The sequence below is a fragment of the Alexandromys fortis genome, unplaced genomic scaffold (assembly GCF_014885135.2).
Source record: "Alexandromys fortis isolate MF-2015 unplaced genomic scaffold, M_Fortis_MF-2015_v1.1 scaffold_213, whole genome shotgun sequence".
Classification (NCBI taxonomy): domain Eukaryota; kingdom Metazoa; phylum Chordata; class Mammalia; order Rodentia; family Cricetidae; genus Alexandromys; species Alexandromys fortis.
The window spans coordinates 2,419,798-2,441,080 of NW_026068093.1; the positions used below are offsets into that span (position 1 = coordinate 2,419,798).

At 43.2% G+C, this 21,283-nt stretch overlaps 1 protein-coding gene across 2 annotated transcripts in view; it reads left to right on the forward strand.

Annotated features, from left to right (window-relative positions):
* Dgkd (diacylglycerol kinase delta) overlaps nt 1–21,283 on the forward strand; it is a 98,646-nt gene that overhangs the window by 49,218 nt on the left and 28,145 nt on the right. For both annotated transcript variants that reach the window (XM_050123065.1, XM_050123066.1), the window contains exons 4-5: nt 20,064–20,168; nt 20,424–20,556. In XM_050123065.1, coding sequence (XP_049979022.1) covers nt 20,064–20,168; nt 20,424–20,556 — 238 coding nt within the window. The remainder of the gene's footprint in view (nt 1–20,063; nt 20,169–20,423; nt 20,557–21,283) is intronic.

The following is a 21,283-nucleotide window of genomic DNA, read 5'->3' on the forward strand; positions in this document are numbered from 1 at the left end:
GAGAAGAGAAGAGAAGAGAAGAGAAGAGAAGAGAAGAGAAGAGAAGAAGCAGGAAAAGTCCTGCCTGCCTCTTCATAAGAGCAGTGGGAAGGGGAGAGCAGGAGTGGGTAGAGCTTGTCTCTTAAAGGGACCACTGCCCCTGTGTACAGACTAGGCTGGGGTACTGCTTGGGTACATCCTGTCAGATGATAGGGCAGGCCAACATAACACCTGAATCCTAACAAGTGGAACTTCAGGACTATTTCCCCACTCCCCAGTGCTGGGATTTTTGTCTGGTTTGAGGCTGTCCAGGTTTTGTCACAACCACTATGAGTTCATATGTGCAGCTGCCCTTTTGTGTTTGGAAAGCTCTGTTTATTTGTCATGTGCTACCTCTGGCTCTTAAAATCCTTCTGACCCATAGTCTGCCCCCCCCCCCCCCCAATTTTTCGAGACAGGGTTTCTCTCTGTAGCTTTGGTTGTCTTGGAACTTGCTCCGTAGACCAGCTTGGCCTAGAACTCACAGAGATCTGCCTGTTTCTGCCTCCGCCTCCAGAATGCTGGGATAAAGACACGTCTTACCACTACCTGACCCTGACCCATTTTCTAAGAAGGTCTCTAAGCCTTGGTGGTAGGGGCATACTGTCCCATTTAGGGCTGATTTCTTTTATACTCTTAATTCTCTGCATGTTGGCCACTTGTGTGTCTCTGTGTTACTCCACAGCTATTACAAGAAGCTTTTCTGATGAGGAGTTTGAGATGCACTCATCTATGGGTAGAACAATTATTCATTAGGAGTTGTTATAACACCATGTCCATTTAGTAGAATGATAGTAGTAGGTTCTCTCCAAGTCCTGTGACCTGACTAGTCACAGGGTTTTGGTCCTGATAACTGTGCCAGACATGGATTCTATCTGATGAAGTGGGTCTTAAATCCAATGAGAAAGTGTGTGGTTACTTCTATAACATTCATGCCACTATTGTATTAGTGAGCATATCTTGCTAAGACAATTGTTGTGGATTACAGGGTTCATCTTAGGTGAGATTGATGATTACTGGTTTTGCCTGGTAGTGTGCATAGCACCTTGCAGCACTATGAAGTTTAGCCAGTAGGGGTGAAGCTTCCAGGTTAGCACCCACTTGATTTTCTCCATGTTTTATAACTCAAGTCAGTAATAGGGTCTTACTGGCAAGTTCTGGACAGTAACCAAGAGCAGTGGTAATGCAATATTCGGGTATCCGAGGGGACCCAACAACTCAAAAAGAGATTTTTTCCTCCCAGCTTTTCTGTATTGTTGTGTTATGTTCCCTGATGTTGCTGTCTGTTTGAAGTTAGAGTATCACTACTGATGCACTGAGTTAATTTATTCTTGACAACTGGAAGATAAAGACAGTCCATTTTTTTTTTGCTTTCTGTGATTATGAAGATGGAATTTCAATTAAGATTATATTTGGATATTTAGTTGAAAACCCAAGAATTTGTGACTTAAGGAGAGGTTTTTTTTTTTTTTTTTTTCTCCCATAGGAAGGATTTATTCAACAGTCTAGTGGAGGGCAGAAACTTAGCTCCCTGCTGGTTTTTTTTTTTTTTTTTCTGTCCCCACTGTTCTTAGAATGAGGATTCCCTTCTCAAGGTCTCTTTTGGAAGCAAGATGCCTGCTGCAGTGGTAAAGCAAGCGTCAGTGGGTGACTGCCTCTGAGTCCCCTGTAAGAATGGTGCTGGAGGCCCTTGTATCACGAGTTCAAATTGTTGTCTTTATGTTGAGGTCTTTAATCCATTTGGACTTGAGTTTTGTGCATGGTGATAGATAGGGGTCTATTTTCATTCTTCTACATGTTGATATTCAGTTATGCCAGCACCACTTGTTAAATATGCTTTTTTTCCCATTTGATATTTTTTGCTTCTTTATCAAAGATCAGGTGTTTGAAGATGTGTGGATTGATATCCGGGTGTTCTGTTTGGTTCCATTGGTCCTCCTGTCTGTTCCTATGCCAGTACCAGGCTGTTTTCAGTATTGTAGCTCTGTAGTAGTTTGAAGTCAAGGATTGTGATGCCTCCAGAAGTTTTTTTATTGTACAGGATTGTTTTTGCTATCCTGGGTTTTTTGCTTTTTCATATGAAGTTGGGTACCGTTCTTTTGAGGTCTTTGAAGAATTTTGCTGGGATTTTGCTGGGCATTGCGTTGATTCTGTCATCCAAGCCTTTTCATTGTGATAAAGTAAACATAACATAAAGGTTGCTGTCTTAGTTGTTAGATGTGTATGCAATGAATATGTCCCTTCATAAATTTCCTGTGGATCCTGTACAGCCTTTTGCTTTCTGTTTGCTTCTCATGCTGCTGGTGTGGTTTACTTAACCCTTGCAAGTGTTGAACTTATAAATAGCTCAAGCACTGACTTATAAGTAAAGGTCAGCTACTGCTCTTACTTCTCTGCTCTGGGCAGTGTCCCTGCTCAGTTAGGTCCACTTCCAGTGGTCAGAGGACTGCTCACAGATTTTGGGCTATGGTGGTTGCCTAAGGGCTCCCCATTTAGTTGTACTGTTTTTGGTGGTATACTTGAGCATATACAGAGTTTCATCTAATAAATATTGGCAGAGAAAAGTGGATAAATTTGGGTTGGTAGCTGTCAGAACTAAGGCCAAAGCCTTTTTATTCTCCCTCCCCCACCATTGTTTATAGCCCACAGCAAGAGTACTGGCTTTTCTAATGTCCCAGCATTCTCTAGCAAGGTTTTCAATATTGATAACACCCTCCCCACAGCATAGCTGCAAGCTCTGCTTGGAACTGCTTCTTTTGTCTTTACCCTTGTTTCTAGAACTTGCCCATAGTAACGTCTATCTATTAAGCTTTTATAAGAAGTAAAGACCTAGCCAGACAGTGGTGATGCACGCCTTTAATCCCAGCCCTAGGGAGACAGAGACATTCAGGCCTGGTCTACAGAGTGAGTTCCAGCACAGCCAGGGCAACATACAGAAGAAACCCTGTCTCAAAAAACAAAAACAAACAAACAAACAAAGAGGTAAAGACCTAAACTTACTGAGATATGTTTTTCTTATAGGTTTAAAATATATAAACAAAGGATTATTGTCATTTCCTTGATTACAGTTGTGTAGGGTCTGAGTGGCTGCTCCAAACTTCTGATGATATGCACTGTATATTTATGTACAATGAGAGAGGTTAGGACACACTGTGTCCTAACAAAAGACCATGGAGTGTTTCCATTTTATCCTCTTTTATGTAAGTATTATAGCTGAGAATCTAGAAATGAGCAGTATTATGTGGACTTCAAACATGGGTTCTGAAGCATCTTTGGGGAGGGTGGAGTACAGGATACTTGTTACATAGCCCCTTGACTCCTACAGATTTTTGTTTTTGTTATTGCTGCTGTTTTTGTTTCATTTTGTTTTGGATACACAGTCTCACTATATAGCTTTGGCTGGCCTGGAGGTCAGTATATATAGACCAAGCTGGCCTTGAATCAGAGATCTGATTTCTGCCTTTGGAGTGCTGGGTTTACAGGTATGCACCACTACACCCAACTATTACAGACCTGTTACAAAGAATTATTTGGCTCAAGCTATAGTAATGTCAAGATTAAGAAGTCCTGATACAAATCAATAATTTTCATGTCATGCCCTGTAAGAAAAGATACATGAGAATTTAGGTTTATGAAGACTGTCAGTAATATACTTGTAGTTTTGCTTTTGATACTGTTGCACCAGGAGGGTCTTTCTGTGCTACCAGTGTGCTTGTCATCACCTCTTACAGAGCTGTGTACACCCATCAAGGGATGCTTTACAGCCTCTCTTGTTTAGACATATAGATTAGTTTTTGTGCCTCCTGGATAGAACTTGTTTGTGTTTTGACTTCTGCATGCTGGTTAGCTGTCACAAGATTGCTGCAGGAGATGTTCCACTGGGCTTCATCTCCCGAACCAGAGGTACCTTTTGTAGGAGCTTCCCTTCCTCCTGGAGGCACATCCCACTCACTCACCCAAAGTCAACTCGGCTAAAGTTTCCCACAGCTGAACGCAATTGAACTTAATGAAGCAGCAGCAGGTATGAAAAAGATAACCGAATGTTTTGTCATTTTTGGTTTTTAGGTAGAACTTTCTATTTTTGATTTACTTTTTGTTTAACAAAAGACTTTTTGACAGATCATATGCTATTTGCTCTATGCTTGAGCTTCCTGGACTGGAAGGGTAGAATGAGCAAATGGCTTTGCTTTGGTGACACCTACCAGTTGTGACGTGGCCCTTCCATGCACCCAGCTCTTCCTTCCTTCTTTACTTCCTTCCTATCTAACTTCCTTTCATTTTTTTTCTTTTTAATTGAAATTTTTTTCATACAATATATTCTGATCATGGTTTCTTCTTCCCTGGTTCTTCCAGGGTGTCCTTTCTTTCCTTCTCTTTAGAAAGCAAACAGGCAAACAACAACGACAACAACAAAACAAAACCCAAAACAAAAAAAATCAGAATAAAAAAAGAAAAGACAAAAGAAACACCTACACTCACAACCCATAAAAACACAAAAGCAGAAACCCATATTATACAAGTAAGACAAAAAAAAAATCCAAACAAAGTAATATGAGACAAAAAGTCCATAAAATACCATTGGGTTCATTATGTGTTGGCCAGCTACTTCTGCGCATGTGACCTGCCCGTAAGTGTGGTTAATACACCCAGTGAGACTCTATTGGAGAAAATTGATTTTTTTCCTATGTTAAGTGGGTGTCAACTGCAGAGAGTTTCTTGATTAGGGGTGGGAACCATGTCCATCTCTCCCTTTCAGTGTTTCTTGCTCCCAGTTCTATTGGGGAACTGGAGGAAGCATGTAGCAGCCATCCTGCCAAGGTTCCCTGTCATGGCCATGGACTGGATGGTGGTAACCCGTGGGACCCTGTGGAGGCCTGAACCTGTCCTGAGCTCTGTCTATCCAGCTAGGGGGTGGTGGTGTCTGTTTCTGTGTTCCAAGGTCTGCACACATCCCAACTGCTGTGAATTGTCTGTCTGGGGTGCTTCCAGTTAGGGAACAAGCATGGGTACCCAGGGGCCAGAGCTGCAGCAGAGCAGCAGGATGTGAGTAACAGGAAGTGACAGGAATTGCCCTGGGCGCCTCCCTTTTCTGAGCCACCTTCCTAAGCCAGGAGCTATATTTAGCAGAGCATTTCCCAATCCTGTCCTGTGCAGACACTGCCTGTCACCTCCCCAGTCAGTAACTGCATGGTACAGTTCTAATGTGTTACTCTGTGTCCCTGGTCTACCTGTGTGACCCACAGGTTGCTGTTTTCCACTGTAAAACTTCTTTCCACTTGTGCTGGTTCTCTTGGATGCAGAAACACATGAAGCAGCTGGAAAGTCGAGAGTAGAAGGTCAGACACAGAGCCCACGGGAGACTGTTAGGTTCTCGGGGTAAGAGGTAAGGCTCTCATGGAGAAGGACTGTTTCTGAAAAGAGGAAGGCTGGTATCTTTTAAGCTTCTGACTTCACCTACATGCTAGAAACAGCAATCTGTTCTTACCTGTCCAGAAGACATGCTGTAGATTTCTCTGATTCATCCCAGATGTCCAAGCTGTGACAAAAGGGATGATTTTTCTCTGGTCCTGGAGTAGACACTGCAGAGTATGGACAACTCTTGCCCTGCCTTGTTTTGATCTACTTAGAGCTAGGTGTTCACCCTAAGGCATCTGTTTTCACCCTCAGCCACATGGGACATGTGTCCACAATTAGGGAAGAGTCTCAAATTTGTGGTGGTGGCCACCCTTCGAATTCACTGATTGTGTGGTTGGGGTAAGGTGTTTTGTTGGCCCCTTTGTGGTCTAAAGCATTAGCTGTGCTTCTGAGACCTTAGCCACTCTGAGGATTCAGGCAGCTGCATAGTAGGATGGCATCTGAAAATAGTTGTCTGCTGTGCCTCAGGAGACCCCTAAATAGAGCTCCTGGTCCAGGAAAGAGGTTCAAGAGAGGTCTGCTGTGCCCTCAGGAGACCCTCCCTTTTCGTTTTTTTGTGGTACTTTTTCTTCTCCCTCCCTCCCTCCCTCCCTCCCTCCCTCCCTCCCTCCCTCCCTTCCCTCTTTTTTTCTTTTCTTTTCTTCTTTTTTTTTTTTTTTTTTTGAGACAGGGTTTGTCTGTAGCTTTGGAGCCTGTCCTGGAACTAGCTGTTTATACCAGGCTGGCCTTGAACTGTGCTACCACTGCCCAGCCTGAGACCCTCCCTTTTCAGCCAAAGCAGTCCACTGGTGTGATTGCTAACTAGCCTCTGTTTCGAAAATTTTTACTTAATTTATTTTTTATCTTATGTGTACATTTGTCTTTGTGACTATGTCAGATTCCCTGGAACTTAGAGTTGCAGACAGTTGTGAGCTGCCATGTGGGTGCTGGAAATTGAACCTGGGTCCTCTGGAAGAGCAGTCAATGCTCATAACTGCTGAGTCTCGAACCTACGAACTAGCCTCTTCTATTTCTGAGCTTTGACTATAAATCATGACTGTATTGTTATCTCTGTTCTGCCTCTATTTTTATGCTGAAATATTCAGGGCCTTCAAAAAGTCACTATGCGGGGCTGGAGAGATGGCTCAGTGGTTAAGAGCATTGCCTGCTCTTCCAAAGGTCCTGAGTTCAATTCCCGGCAACCACATGGTGGCTCACAACCATCTGTGATGAGTTCTGGTGTCCTCTTCTGGCCTGCAGACATAGACAGAATATTGTATACATAATAAATAAATATTAAAAAAAGTCACTATGCTTCCCAGTCAAAGACACATGGTTATTTGCTGAAGAAAGCTCTTGGATGCATAGTTTTCCCCTTCCCATTCTCACTTCTATTCTGCCACTGGTCTGAGTTTGGTGTTTATCATGCTTTGTTTGCTGCTCTGTTGTCTGTACATGCATATGTAGATGGAGCACTAGGTAGTGCTGCCTACATGCTTTAAAAATTGAATTAGTGATATCATATTTGTGTAGCCCTGTGTTTCTTAGATTTATTAATGTGGACTTTTCATTAAGTAGTTCAGGTACAGCCTCTTCCTAATTCCTGTAGTTAAATGCTAATTCTTTTTTTTATTCATTCATTCATTCATTTATTTATTTATTTACTTATTTATTTATTAAAGATTTCTGTCTCTTCCCCACCGCCGCCTCCCCTTTCCCTCCCCCTCCCCGCGCCAAGTCCCCCTCCCTCGTCAGCCCAAAGAGCAATCAGGGTTCCCTGCCCTGTGGGAAGTCCAAGGACCACCCACCTCCATCCAGGTCTAGTAAGGTTATCATCCACGAAACTGCCTAGGCTCCCACGAAACCAATAGGTACAGTAGAATCAAAAACCCATTGCCATTGTTCTTGAGGTCTCAGTAGTCCTCATTGTCCACTATGTTCAGCGAGACCGGTTTTAACCCGGGCTTTTTCAGACCCAGGCCAGCTGGCCTTGGTGAGTTCCCGATAGAACATCCCCCTTGTCTCAGTGTATGGGTGCACCCCTCGCGGTCCTGAGTTCCTTGCTTGTGCTCTCTCTCCTTCTGCTCCTGATTTGGACCTTGAGATTTCAGTCCGGTGCTCCAATGTGGGTCTCTGTCTCTGTCTCCTTTCATCGCCTGATGAAGGTTAATATTCAGGAGGATGCCTATATGATTTTCTTTGGGTTCTCCTTCTTATTTAGCTTCTCTAAGAACCCGAATTATAGGCTCAATGTCCTTTATTTATGGCTAGAAACCAAATATGAGTGAGTACATCCCATGTTCCTCTTTTTGGGTCTGGCTTACCTCACTCAGGATGGTGTTTTCTATTTCCATCCATTTGCCTGCAAACTTCAAGAAGTCCTTGTTTTTTACTGCTGAGTAGTACTCTAATATGTATATATTCCATACTTTCTTCATCCATTCTTCAATTGAAGGGCATCTAGGTTGTTTCCAGGTTCTGGCTATTACAAACAATGCTGCTATAAACATAGTAGAGCATATACTTTTGTTGTGTGATAAGGCCTCTCTTGGGTATATTCCCAAGAGTGGTATTGCTGGGTCCATGGGTAGGTTGATCCCAAATTTCCTGAGAAACCTCCACACTGCTTTCCAGAGTGGTTGCACAAGTTTGCATTCCCACCAGCAATGGATGAGTGTACCCCTTTCTCCACAACCTCTCCAGCAAAGGCTATCATTGGTGTTTTTGATTTTCGCCATTCTGACAGGTGTAAGATGGTATCTTAAAGTTGTCTTGATTTGCATTTCCCTGATCGCTAAGGAAGTTGAGCATGACCTTAGGTGTCTTTTGGCCATTTGAACTTCTTCTGTTGAGAGATCTCTGTTCAACTCAGTGCCCCATTTTATAATTGGGTTGATTAGCCTTTTACGGTCTAGTTTCTTGAGTTCTTTATATATTTTGGAGATCAGACCTTTGTCAGTTGTGGGGTTGGTGAAGATCTTCTCCCAGTCAGTGGGTTGCCTTTCTGTCTTAGCGACAGTGTCCTTTGCTTTACAGAAGCTTCTCAGTCTCAGGAGGTCCCATTTATTCAATGAGGCCCTTACTGTCTGTGCTGCTGGGGTTATACGTAGGAAGTGGTCTCCTGTGCCCACGTGTTGTAGAGTACTTCCCACTTTCTCTTCAATCAGGTTCAGTGTGTTTGGACTGATATTGAGGTCTTTCACCCACTTGGACTTGAGTTTTGTGCATGGTGATAGATATGGGTCTATTTTCATTCTTCTACAGATTGACATCCAGTTTTGCCAGCACAATTTGTTGAAGATGCTCTCTTTTTTCCATTGTATACTTTTAGCTCCTTTATCGAAAATCAGGTGTTCATATGTTTGTGGGTTAAAGTCAGGGTCTTCTATTCGATTCCATTGGTCGACTTCTCTGTTTTTATGCCAATACCAAGCTGTTTTCAATACTGTAGCTCTGTAATAGAGTTTGAAGTCAGGGATGGTAATGCCTCCAGACGTTCCTTTATTGTATAAGATTGTTTTGGCTATCCTGGGTTTTTTGTTTTTCCATATAAAGTTGATTATTGTCTTCTCCAGATCTGTGAAGAATTTTGATGGGATTTTGATGGGGATTGCATTGAATCTATAGATTGCTTTTGGTAGAATAAATGCTAATTCTTATAGTGTTCTGTTTACAACTGCAGCCCAAGGTAAAGACCACATAGGTGGTTTTCATAGCTTCCACATGCTCCAGGACATATAGCATGCTCCAATCCACTGACGGTAGGTTTCTCTAGATTTTTACTATGATTTATGGTGCCAAGGACATGGTTATCTTTGTATTCCTGGCATATAGGCAGAAGTCTCTGGTATGTTTTTCTAGGAATAGAATTCCCAGGTCTGCACATCCTCAGCTAGACCAAACACTGTCAAATTGATCTCCCAAACTGTGATGAATGTGCTACCTAATAATAGGATCTGCTTCAAACATGCACAGATCCCATGGTGTGTACTTACACAGGTGTAGATGGCATGGCCTGTTGTTCCTGGGCTACCAACCTGTAGAACATGTTGCTATAGTGAATACTGTAGGAACTTGTCACATGGGGGTAATTATTTGTTTATCTAGCCAGGAGAGGAACAGTAAATGATGCGTTTATCTAATTATTCTTTACCAATAACAATTCGGGAGTCAAATGTTGGGATAAGAACTCGAATGATCAAAGCAGCTGTGGGGAAGAGACCAGGGACCTCCTATTTCTTCCCTTCCTCCATCCATAAAAAAGACTGAGATATACTCTAAGCCCCACCTTACTAATTCCTGTCTATCTGTCCTCAGTCCTCCAAGCCCTCTATGGTTAATTTTGGTCAGCTAGTGGCTAGCTCCATTCTCTGATTCAAAGCAAACTTTATTGTCAGAATGCAATCGAAATATCACAGAACAAGTAAAAACAACAGGTAGCAGGAGCTCTTCAACAGCTCAACTTGTACCCAGTCTCTGCCATTGATGGAAATGGCATGTACATGACTGTACTTCAGCACCATCAGAGGTGAGTAGTTACATTTATAATATACCACAATGATGGCAAGATGACAACTTTATGGATGTGACAAGACATTGACCACAACTTTAATATAGACACTTTGAATCCCTATATCTGAAGCAGATCATCCCTACCTCTCAACTTAGCCTCTTTCCCACTTGGTGCCCTGGTCTCAGCATGGCACCTGGCCTTACCCATTGCCAAGGGGGCCTGTTGACTCTTACCCATCTGACTTGTCAGCAACTCCTGTGGCCTTTAGAGCACATTAGGGTTCAATTCTCTTCTCTCTGCCCTGGTGCAGGATTGCTAAGCTGCCTCCCAAAAGTCCGTCATAACCAGAGTAAGGCTGGAGACATGAGTTAAATGCCAGCTTCTCTGAAGGAGCTGTTGTACTTTCCATTTAGCCTGAAGTAGAATTTCTTATTCTTTGGGGCCTGCATGTCCCACTCTCTCTGTCTTGCCTTGTTTAGTTCTCCTGATTGATCTCATCACCCATTTTGTCTTTGCTCTTGAGTACCTGGGTACCTCTCCCTGTGATTCTCTACCACCCCCACCCCGTCTCCTTTTCTTATCACATCATTACCAGCTACATTTTGGTCTGTGAAATTTGCTTTTGTATTCTAGTGTTTGTCTACAAACAGAAGTTTTACCTGTTTGTTTAAATAAAAAATACTGTCTAGATTTATTTCTGAGGAGGAAAGGAGTTAGAATCCCAAATGAGGGATTAATGTGAGAGAGGAGGTGGGATCTAGAGGCGGTTTCTGACTTGGATTGCTGGGTGGCTGGAGGCAGTCACTGGCCTCTGAGGGCAGTTGGCAAGAAGACCTCAAAGCTCCTTTGGTCATATACATGGGACTTCTGAGACACCTGGCCATTGGTCTGCAGTTTCATGTTGCTCCCAGCATTCCCATTCAAGTGGGTGCTGGACAGAATACTCTCTAGGGAGGGCTCTGCTAACCGCCTTCGTTCATGGATTCCTCAGCTCCACTTATTCCCAGACCTTTCTTGGTAATACTCCAGGCTGGTACAGGCCAAATGCTTGACCATTTGCTACAGCCCACAGTAGGGTGAGCATCTGAGCCAGAGGGCATGGTTCATGGTACTACTATGCTCAGAGGCTTACTGAGTGATCACCTTGGTGCCTAGCCCTGGTGCAGAGAATACTGGGGCCACCTTTCCTTGAGGATATGTGCTGAAGGTGTGTCTGGGATTGTTTCCTTGGCAAGCTGGGAGTCTTAAAAAGATAAGGGTGTACTTTTAACTTGCACTGAGTCAGACCTCTCTAGCCTTGTGGCTTATTGTAAGGTCACTTCTCAGTGTTCTCATGTCATACTTAATTGCTGTTGATCATGGCTTCTTGTAAATAACATTTTCATATGAGTGCCTTTGTACCCTTTACTAGCTTGCCTCAGAGCTCTTGTAAAGCTGTAGAATGTGTCCTGCAGGTATGCCAGCATTGAAATCATCTAAATCCAAAGAATTGCCTTTTCTCTCAGCTTCTTCCCTGCTTCCGTTGTTTCTGCTCAAGACTTCCTTCTACAACCCCTGTAGCTACTAATCTGTTTGTCATTCTTATACCCTCATTATTTGAGGAATGTTGTACAAATAGATAATACAGCACATAACCCTTGGGATTGGCTTTTTCTACCCAGCATAGATTCCTGGAGCTCGACTTAAGTTGTGTGTATCAGTCACTGTTCCTTTTTATTGCTGGGTATATTACATGGTATAGGTGTGCCACAGTGCTTATAGTTTATGGAAGGAAAGCTTCAGAGTTGTGCTTGGTGATTATGAGCAAGGTTGCTGTGATCCTCATGGATATCGAATGGGTTGTCTGTTCTTCCATAATGAATGCTGAAGAGTGATTGCTAGGTCTTATGGATATTGCATGTTTAGTTTTTTAAAAAATGATTTTGTTACACTTATTTATTTTGGGGGGGGGGGATGCTGGCATGTGTCACAATGTAGTTATGGAGGTTAGAAGAAAGCTTGGAGGACTCAGTTATCTCCACCATGTAGGTCCCTAGATTGAACTTGGGGTTGTCAGGATTGGTGTAAGAGCCTTTACCTATTGAGCCATATCACCAGCCTGCAAGTTTAATTTTTAAATATTCCACTATTTTCAGAGTGGTCATGCTATGTTATATTCTAACTGACATTGTGTTCTAGTTTCTCCACCTCATGTACAGCTTTTGGAGGTATTGCTCTTATTCCTTGTTTTTTTTTGAGACAGGGTGGTCTCTCACTTGGGCCTGAAGTTAAGACTTTCTGTCTTCCCAGCTGCTCTGGAATTCAAGTGTGCCACTATGCCCAGATTTTTATGAAGATTCTGGCTAGGACTCAGATCCTAAATGCTTAAGCAGCTTTACTGACTAAGCCATCTCCCCCCCCCCCCCCTTGTAGGTTTTTCTTTTAGCTTTCTTCATGGTGTACAATGCTCTTTCATCTTACCTCTGTATATACCTTCCTTGATTTTTGAGTTGAATGGCTCTCTGTACTAATATGCTACTGGCACTTCCTTTGCCATAGAGTGGTTATTATTTCTGGGTGCAAGGAAGGTAGCTTTACATCCTCCTTGTCCTTCTCTGGATACAGTCTGGTAGCTGGAGAGCTGGCCTGCGCTGGAGTGCCCTGGGTATGGCAGGAGTAGGGAGCCTCTTGGCCACTCCGCTGCAGTGGGTTTGTTTTATCAGGCTACCTCTTCTCTTGGCCTTGGCTGGAGAAAGACTTTGGAGGTGGTAGGGCTTGCTCCTCCATGAGTGATGATGTTAGGTCCTGTTTTCAGCTCTCATTCTAGGACATCCAGATGTTCGGATCCAGTGAAAGCTCACTGTGGTCATTCTGTGTTCCCAAGGTCCACCAGTCTTTGCTGTCAGTCGCTGATGTTTTCATTGCCCAGGGTTTTTTTTCCTAGGGGAGTAAGGAAAACTGTATCAGAGCTAGCCAAATTTGCCTTCATGAAATCTGAAGAGCAAGTGGCTCAGCATCCAGGCTGCATACTTGCCTGGCATGCTCAGTGCTTTGCCCTGCTCCACGTGTCTTGACCTTTGGACATTCTGGGTGCAGGGCCTCACCTTAATGGTGGGAAGGCTGTTTCCTGCAATGGTTTTGATGGGTGGTTCAGCCTTATGGTGCATTACCCTCCAGGTCTTACTTCTCTACCTTCTGTTTTGAATTCTTGAAAAATGTCATAGTGGGAGGGGCAACCAGTTGATGACTTAATGAGGTGTGCATTGATCCTTAGGCCATTCACCCTGCAAGAAGGGAATGAGATGAACTATCCCACTGTTCTGTGTGAATCCAAAAGAACTTGAGATTCATTCTTCTTCTCACTGCCTTCTGCTCTGGAACTAGGCGCTTTATAGTCTTCCCTTCTGCTAAACAAGAAGCAGCTGTGGGTAGAGGACCACCATGAATCTGGCCTGCATGGTGCTTGCCCCTCAGCTTCCTCATTTGCTGTAGGACTTGGAGCAGCCCCATCTGGCTGCATTGGTTCTCCTCTCGTGAGAGTGAGTATTTCTTTTCTTTTCTTTTCTTTTCTTTTCTTTTCTTTTCTTTTCTTTTCTTTTCTTTTCTTTTCTTTCCTCCTCCTCCTCCTTCATTGGTTCTCCTCTCGTGAGAGTATTTCTTTTCCTTTCTTTCTCTTCTTCTTCTTCTTCTTCTTCTTCTTCTTCTTCTTCTTCTTCTTCTTCTTCTTCTTCTTCTTCTTCTTCTTCTTCTTCTCCTCCTCCTCCTCCTCCTCCTCCTCCTCCCTCCTCCTTCTTTTCTTCTTCTTCTTTTTTTTTTTTTTTTGCATTTTCAAGACAGGATTTCTCTGTGGCTTTTGGAGCCTGTCCTGGAACTACCTCTTGTAGACCAGGCTGGCCTCAAACTCACAGATATCTGCCTGCCTCTGCCTCTCAAGTGCTGGGATTAAAGGTGTGCGCCCGGCCAAGAGTGAGTATTTCTTAAGGGTGTGAAGAAGGCTCACTGGGTAGATACTGTAAGTAAAACACCCTGTGGGTCACCTGAGATTGCAAGTGTCCATCTCTGTTAGCCAGTGTTGTCTTCTGACACCTCCACTGTCTGTCAACCACAGTGGGTGTGAACCAGAGCCTACTGTTAGTTTATCTTTAGAAACTTCATCTTTAGAAACTTCATCTATGTCTCTAGTGTATTTCCTTTGTTTTACCCACCGGGCCTTGTGCCTGCTAGACAAGCATCTACCTCTGAGCCACATCCTCGGCCTTTGTAGCTCATACCTTCTCACCACGCTTTCCCAGAGATCACTGCCTGTAGTTCAGTCAAATCCTTTGCTAATTTTTGCCAGCACCATGGCAGGTCTTCTGACTACCTTGAATGTCTTGAGTCCGTGTGGAGCAGTGCCTGGGTGGGACCTGTTGAGAGGAGTGCTACCAGATTGCCCCTTTGTGTCCTAGGAGGAAGATTCTGCTTGTGTTCCTGTTGGCAGGGCTGCAGCTGCTGGAAGTTACTCTCGTGGGAAATCATGCACTTCTCTGAAGAGATAGAAACAAAAGTTCTTTTAGTCAAACAGCTTTCTTTCTCCTTCCTTCCTACTTTCCTTCCTTCCTCCCATTTTTTTTCTTTTTTCTTTTCTTTTTTTGAGACAGCTTTCATTATTTAGTCGAGGCTGACCTAGAACTCCTTGCCTTTGCAGGCATTTGAGAATGCTGGAACTAAAGACTTGTGCCACCGTGCCTCAGTCAAATTCCCTAACATAGTTGCTTTTTGGGAGCCATAGTGTATATTGTAAACTTCAGGATGTTTCTTAACTGGGTTCTTTGGGTTGGTAGTAAATGGTGTAGAAATGGTAAGAAACAGATATGAAGTATTTCCCAGCCTCTCAGCTTCCCTTACTGCGTTTCCCCTCTACACCACACAGTTGCTGTGCTTGCTTTTATTGTTTGTATGTCTTGGGCAGCTGTGCTGCAGAGGGTCCGTCTTCTCAGTGGCAGTGTGGGTGTCCACTATATGAACACACTGTACTGTAGGCAGTCTCCTGCCATCTTTGTATCTGTCAGCATGAGTGATTTCTCATCTTTCATTTTTATGAGTGCTGCCCTGAATACCTATGCAGTGTGTGGTTTCTTACGCAGGTGAAGGGCAGGGTAAATTTAGAGAAATGTTTCTGCTGAGTTAAAGGTCTATATTTTAAAGCTTGGTAGATTTTACCATATACTCTCCATAAAGGTTGTGTTAACTTATACTCAGCCATTGAGAATCAGTGTAGCCTGCTATTATAGTATGAGCTCTATGAATCTGGTAGGTTAAAAAGCATCTCAGGGTTGTTGAGATGGCTCAGGGTAAGGAACTGACTTCTGCAGGTTTTACTCTGACCTCTACATTTGTGTTGTGAAATGAACCCCCCCCCCCACAATAATAATAACAAACAAATGCAAATAAAATAAACTTTTAACTCTGTAATTTCAATTTGCATTTTCCTTGGGAAGAATACCAAGCAAATATTTCTGTAAAAATATTTAGAAACAGAGTTAAGATCTATTTCTAACCCTGAATCATTAAAATCCCAACCGCCTTTTGTGCTCATCGCTGGATGTCTTTGACTCCTGCTGTCTCTTGTGCATGTGGTTTCTTTCTTTAATAATTTATACTTATCTTGTGTGTGCCATAGCACATGTGTGGTGAGAGTCAGTTCTTTCCCCCTAGGATGTGAGCTTCTGGGATCAAGCTCAGGTTGTCATGCTTTACCTGCTCAACTGTCTTGCCAGTCCTCAAACATGGGGATATGTAAGGCTTCCTTCCTTCCTTCCTTCCTTCCTTCCTTCCTTCCTTCCTTCCTTCCTTCCTTCCTTCCTTCCTTCCTTCCATTTACTATTTTTTTATTGTTCTTGTTGAGACAGGGTCTCACTGTGTAGCTCTGGTTGGTTTGAAACTTGGTGCGTAGGCCAGGCTGTCCTCCTGCCTCTGCCCTAGGGTACTGGATTTAAAGGTGTGCCATACCATTCTTGACTACATGGTTATTGTTATGTTTTTAAGAATTCCAACTTCTAGCTGGGTGGTGGTGGTGCATGCCCTTAATCCCGGCACTCAGGAGGCAGAAGCAGATGGATCTCTGAGTTTGAGGCCAGCCTGGTCTACAAGAGCTAGTTCCAGGACAGACCCCAAAGCTACAGAGAAACCCTGTCTTGGAAAAAAAAATTCCAACCTCTGTATTCTTTTTGCTGAGGCTAAAAATACACACATGGAAAAAAGGTACTTCTTGTCTCTGTGGTACCTGTTGGCAGGTGGTATGACTGACTGGCCTGCAAGGTTTCTCCAGGGAGATGAGGACTGTGGGATGAGCCAGGTGTTGGCAGACTCAGTTGTCTGTGGGCAGTTCAGAAATATGGAAGGTGGTAAGCTCTTATTGTAGAGGAGCAGGAGCCTAATTTTATTTGGCAGCATTTTGATGTGATGATCTCATTTCATTGACTGGGCTGTTTCAAGGAATGCAGTGTTCTCACCGACAGTCTCTTGGTCATATCACACCGCAGTACTGAAGGTGGAGGATTGTGACTGTGGGGTGGTTCAGGTGCAAGGTGCCAGGACAGTGCTTTGCAAGGTGTTGCTGACACATATCCTTCAGGGCTAAGATGATGTGATGCTGTCAGTACCTGTTTTCATATGGGGAAATAGGGACATGGCTTGGAAAAGCACCTGCTGCTACAAGTTATAAAACTTGGGGCACAGAGGTCAAAATGTGGTATTGGTCCTAGGCAGATTGGGTTCCTTCACTGCCCTCTTAAGGGTCTGGCCACCCCCTTTCCAAAAGAGAAACAGGGACTTCCCACATTCAACTTTGAAGCTATGTGGGGTTCGCATTAGTGTCTGTTTTGGGTTTCTTTACTATAGAACAGACAGAGACCAGATGGTGGTGGCACACTCCTTTAATCCCAGAACAGGCAGAGGCAGGTGGATTTCAGTGAGTTTGAGCCCAGCCTGGTCTACAAAGCGAGTTGCAGGACAGCCAGGACTGTTAAACAGAGACAGTCCGCCCACCCCCGAGTAAATAAAGTAAAGTCCAAACTCAGGTTCCTTACTCAGGTTCCTTGACATCTGTCTGCTAGTTTTGCCTTGGCTCTGCTGTTGAGTCTACGGAAATGACATTATTGATTGATTCATTAACTTATTGGCTTTAAGCATAACATTTTTTGCAGTGGGTACCACCTACTTTCAGTATATGCAGTGCTAGATTAGGGGAGGGAGCAAAGTTCCATTTTCTAGTGCATGCTGATTCTGGAATAATGCAGCTGTTCCTCTCATAGTTGTGGAAGTGGTAGACATTGCATTGATACAGAAGGTGATGTATACTCCTCATAGGTTCACCTCTGTGAGTGTCCTGATCCCTGTTATCGCTGAGCTATGCAGTGTCAAGTACATATTCTTTCTTTGACTGTGTTTTATTATACTGATGAAAATGTTCACCTGTTGAGGCCGTCCTAGAGTGACTCATTAAGAAAGAGTTTGCAGACTTTGCAGAAGACGAAGGTTAATGAGTAGGGTTTCAGTTCCTGCCATCATCTTTGACCATGTCTGAAGCACTTGCTAATCCCACTTCTGGGCCTCATACTGTGGTCCTTGTGGTCTGGTGAGCAGTTATAGGTCTGTTTTTCTCTAATGTGAGTTTTCTGTGGGTGGCAGTTTCATCTTCATGTCCTTGGACACTCAGCTATGAAGCAGACATCAGCAAGTGAGAGGTTGTGGGTAGTGGAAGGGAAGCCCTTCAGGGTCTCTAGTCTGAGTAAGGCCGTGCTCCTTCCCTGCTGTCTCTGTCTTCACTTTAGCATGCTCTTGGCTTTTCACCATGTCTGTGCCCAGTGTGCCCTCAGATTCTTCATTCTGAGAACCCCGGGAACCTGAGAGTAAACAAAGCTTGTAGTGTTCATTATCTCTGGGATGAACCTTCATTGCCGGAATCCCAGACAAAATCATAGCCACTTGAATGTCATGTTCCTGAATTGAGTCTTCTTATAAGTTTAAATAGATAAGATGGGTAGAAACCCAAAAGTTAAAATCCTTTGATTGTAAAGCTTCCCTGAAAATAGGCATTTTTCTCATTTATTTATTTATTTATTTATTTATTCATTCATTCATTCATTCATTCATTTATTTATTTATTTATTTATTTAAGATTTCTGCCTCCTCCCTGCCACCGCCTCCCATTTCCCTCCCCCTCCCCCATCAAGTCCCCCTCCCTCGTCAGCCCAAAGAGCAGTCAGGGTTCCTTGCCCTGTGGAAGTCCAAGGACCACCCACCTCCATAATAGACATTTTTTCTAAACCTGTTGGTGGGAATGAAAAAATGGCCCAGCACTTGCAGAAGGAAATTTGGCAACATTTAACAAAGTTACATATGCATTAGAGTAAGTGGGAAATTCCACTTCCAGGAATTTGGCCCAGAGATTCACTGTAAAAATAGTAAAAGATTATTCTCTATGTCACTCCGTGAAATAGCAAAGGGTTTTAAACAGTGCAGAGTTCCCAGTGGTAAACAATACTAGCTGAGCAGCTGGTGGGTCTGCATTATGGACTGCTGTGCTCCTCTAATGCTATGTGCTGTCAGGCATGGAGGCTAGGTTACACAATTATGAGAGAAAGCAAAGGTGGGAAGTGATGTCTGTAGTATGCTACTGTTTAGAGAAAGAATATAAATACTTTTTTTGTTTGCATGTAGTTTATAAATGGAATGAAGCTTTTCTTCTTTCTTTTCTACTTAAGGGAATCAAAAATAGAAGGAAAAGACACAAAAACCAGACTTCTACCCAAACATTTTTGTTTTATAAATTTGATTTGGGAATTACTTGAACATTTGCATTTTTATGTTACATGTATTTGTTTATGTGTTATATACACATATTGTACATGTGTGAAGGTCAGAGGACAGCTTGCATTAGTTGGGTCCCTCATTCTGTGGTGCAAGTCTTGGGGCTTGAACTCAGGCTTAATAGTGAGAGCTTGTACCTGCTGAGCTTGTGTGTATCATTTGTTATACAAAAAATTAAGAGGTTATAGAAATTTTGATAAATGTTATCACTTTTTTTCCCTAAAATGTTTGTACCTGTTTGCCTCCCATCAGTACTTGAGACTCCTTTTTATCACACTTTTGACAAGTCTAGATGTCATCTTATTGAACTTCACCAAACTGATAGGGAAAAGAGGCTGCTGCTTCTTCCTTTCTGTGGTGGTACTGATGCAGCATCCCTGCTTTCTGTTCATTTTTGTTCTTTTCTGTTCTTTTCTGTTCTTTTCTGAAGGGAGCTTCTCACTAGTTTATAAACTCTCCCTGCCTTCCTTTCCATCTGTTGGCTAGTACCAGTTGTGTATCGTTCCAGCTAACTTGTAGAAGCTGGTTGTTGGTATGTTGTCTTACCATGTTGTCTTAACATGGGACACATGCTCATGTTAGTTTAGTGCAACTGGATCAGACTTCCTATGTCTTTTAAGTACTTCTCATTAAGTTAAAGCTCTCTGGAACAACAGATCTATGTTCCTGTGTTTGTTTCTCTTTTTCAGTTTTCTAGGACTTACTTCTTATATAGTCTGAGCAGTGAGTTCTGAGTGTTCACTTAGGTTTGCAGCTGGTGGAAAGCTAATGAAATGCCATTGGCCTTTTGAGTTGGGAGTGAAATTGATCCTTTTTTTTTTTTTTTTTTTTTGAGACAGGGTTTCTCTGTAGCTTTTTGGAGCCTGTCCTGGAACTAGCTCTTGTAGACCAGGCTGGCCTCAAACTCACAGAGATCTGCCTGCCTCTGCCTCCCGAGTGCTGGGATTAAAGGCGTGCGCCACCACTGTCCAGCAAGTTGATCTTTTTTTTTTTTTTTTTTTCAGGATAGGGTTTCTCTTTGTAGCCCTGACTATCCTGAAACTTACTCTGTAGACCAGGCTGGTCTCAAACTCAAGATCTGCCTGCCTCTGCTTCCCAAGTACTGTGTGATTAAAGATGTGCACCACCATTGCCAAGCTGAGATTGATTGATCTTGATTTACAGTAACACATGATAAATACTTTTATGATCTGTTTATTGTGAATACCTGGATGAAGCATTTTCCCTGTGACTACACACATTACAGCTTTTGTAGCTGCCATATTTGGCCGTGTTCACAGGTTCATGGGGCGCATTCTTCTTCCAGGTCATCACTCCCTGTAGGAAGCTGATCTTGTGTGCTGACAACAGGAAAGAAATGGAAGATTGGATTGCAGCACTCAAGACTGTCCAGAACAGGGAGCATTTTGAGGTGAAAAGAGAAGTATATTTTCCTTGGGTGCCTGTTGTTGCCTCTCGTGCTCTCACTTTAGCATGCCCTCTGCCCCAGTGACTTGTGAGTGGACCCCAGCATGTGTCTTGTGAACCTGTCAAGACTGTGGTCCTCCTGTTCTTTTTGAATCTGACTTCCTCTCTAGGGTACTTTATGAGAGTCTCCTTAAGTTGTTACATTAAAGAATTCCAAAGGGAAATCTTACCTTTCCCTCTTTATATATCATTCTTCTAGCCTACCCAATACAGTATGGATCATTTCTCAGGGATGCACAACTGGTATGCCTGTTCCCATGCACGGCCAACCTATTGCAATGTGTGTCGTGAAGTTTTGTCTGGAGTCACATCCCATGGGCTGTCCTGTGAAGGTAAGAAAACTGCATTTGTCACTTTGTGGTGAAAGGTGACCTGAGGTTTTACTCGATAAACTGTTTGAAATCCAAGCACAGTCATAATAAATGAGTATTGCTATGACTGAGGGTGGTCAAGGGAGAAGTGGTCCCCACCACTGCATTCTTCTTGATCTTCACCTGGAGGACTCAGCCTTGGGTGTCATGTATCACAGAGCTTCTGTGGAGGAATGGAAGGGCAGTAGTAGTGAAGAGACAGGAGTGTGGGCCCTGTCTGGGCTGTGTCCTGAATATAGGAGAGAAAATGCCTCAGAAAGTACAGGGTCAGGGGATGGTTCTAGGCAAACCAGGGGTCACATAGGGACTGCAAGCTCTGACTTATGATCAGGCCTATCTTCTGCTCATTTTGTATAGCTTGTGAATATGGCTTGTTTTACATTTATTTCAAATGGATGAAGAAAATTCAAAAGAGGAGTATTTTGTTATATGGAGTTATTTCAGTTCCATAGTGTTTTCTGAGTCTGCTTATCTGCTGGGTAGAGGTTAGGTGCTGTGACAGTGGCCCGCATTATCCTGCAAAGCCTTAGCTGCTTACCCTGCTGTCCCCACTGTCTCTAACCATACTCTGCTGTTATGGACAGCAGTACCAAGGATGTCCATCAAAATCTTTTCATTCCATCCCAACTTTACTAAGCAGCCATCTGTTCTATAGGGAGGCTCCTGCTGAGAGTGAAACTTGTAGGGT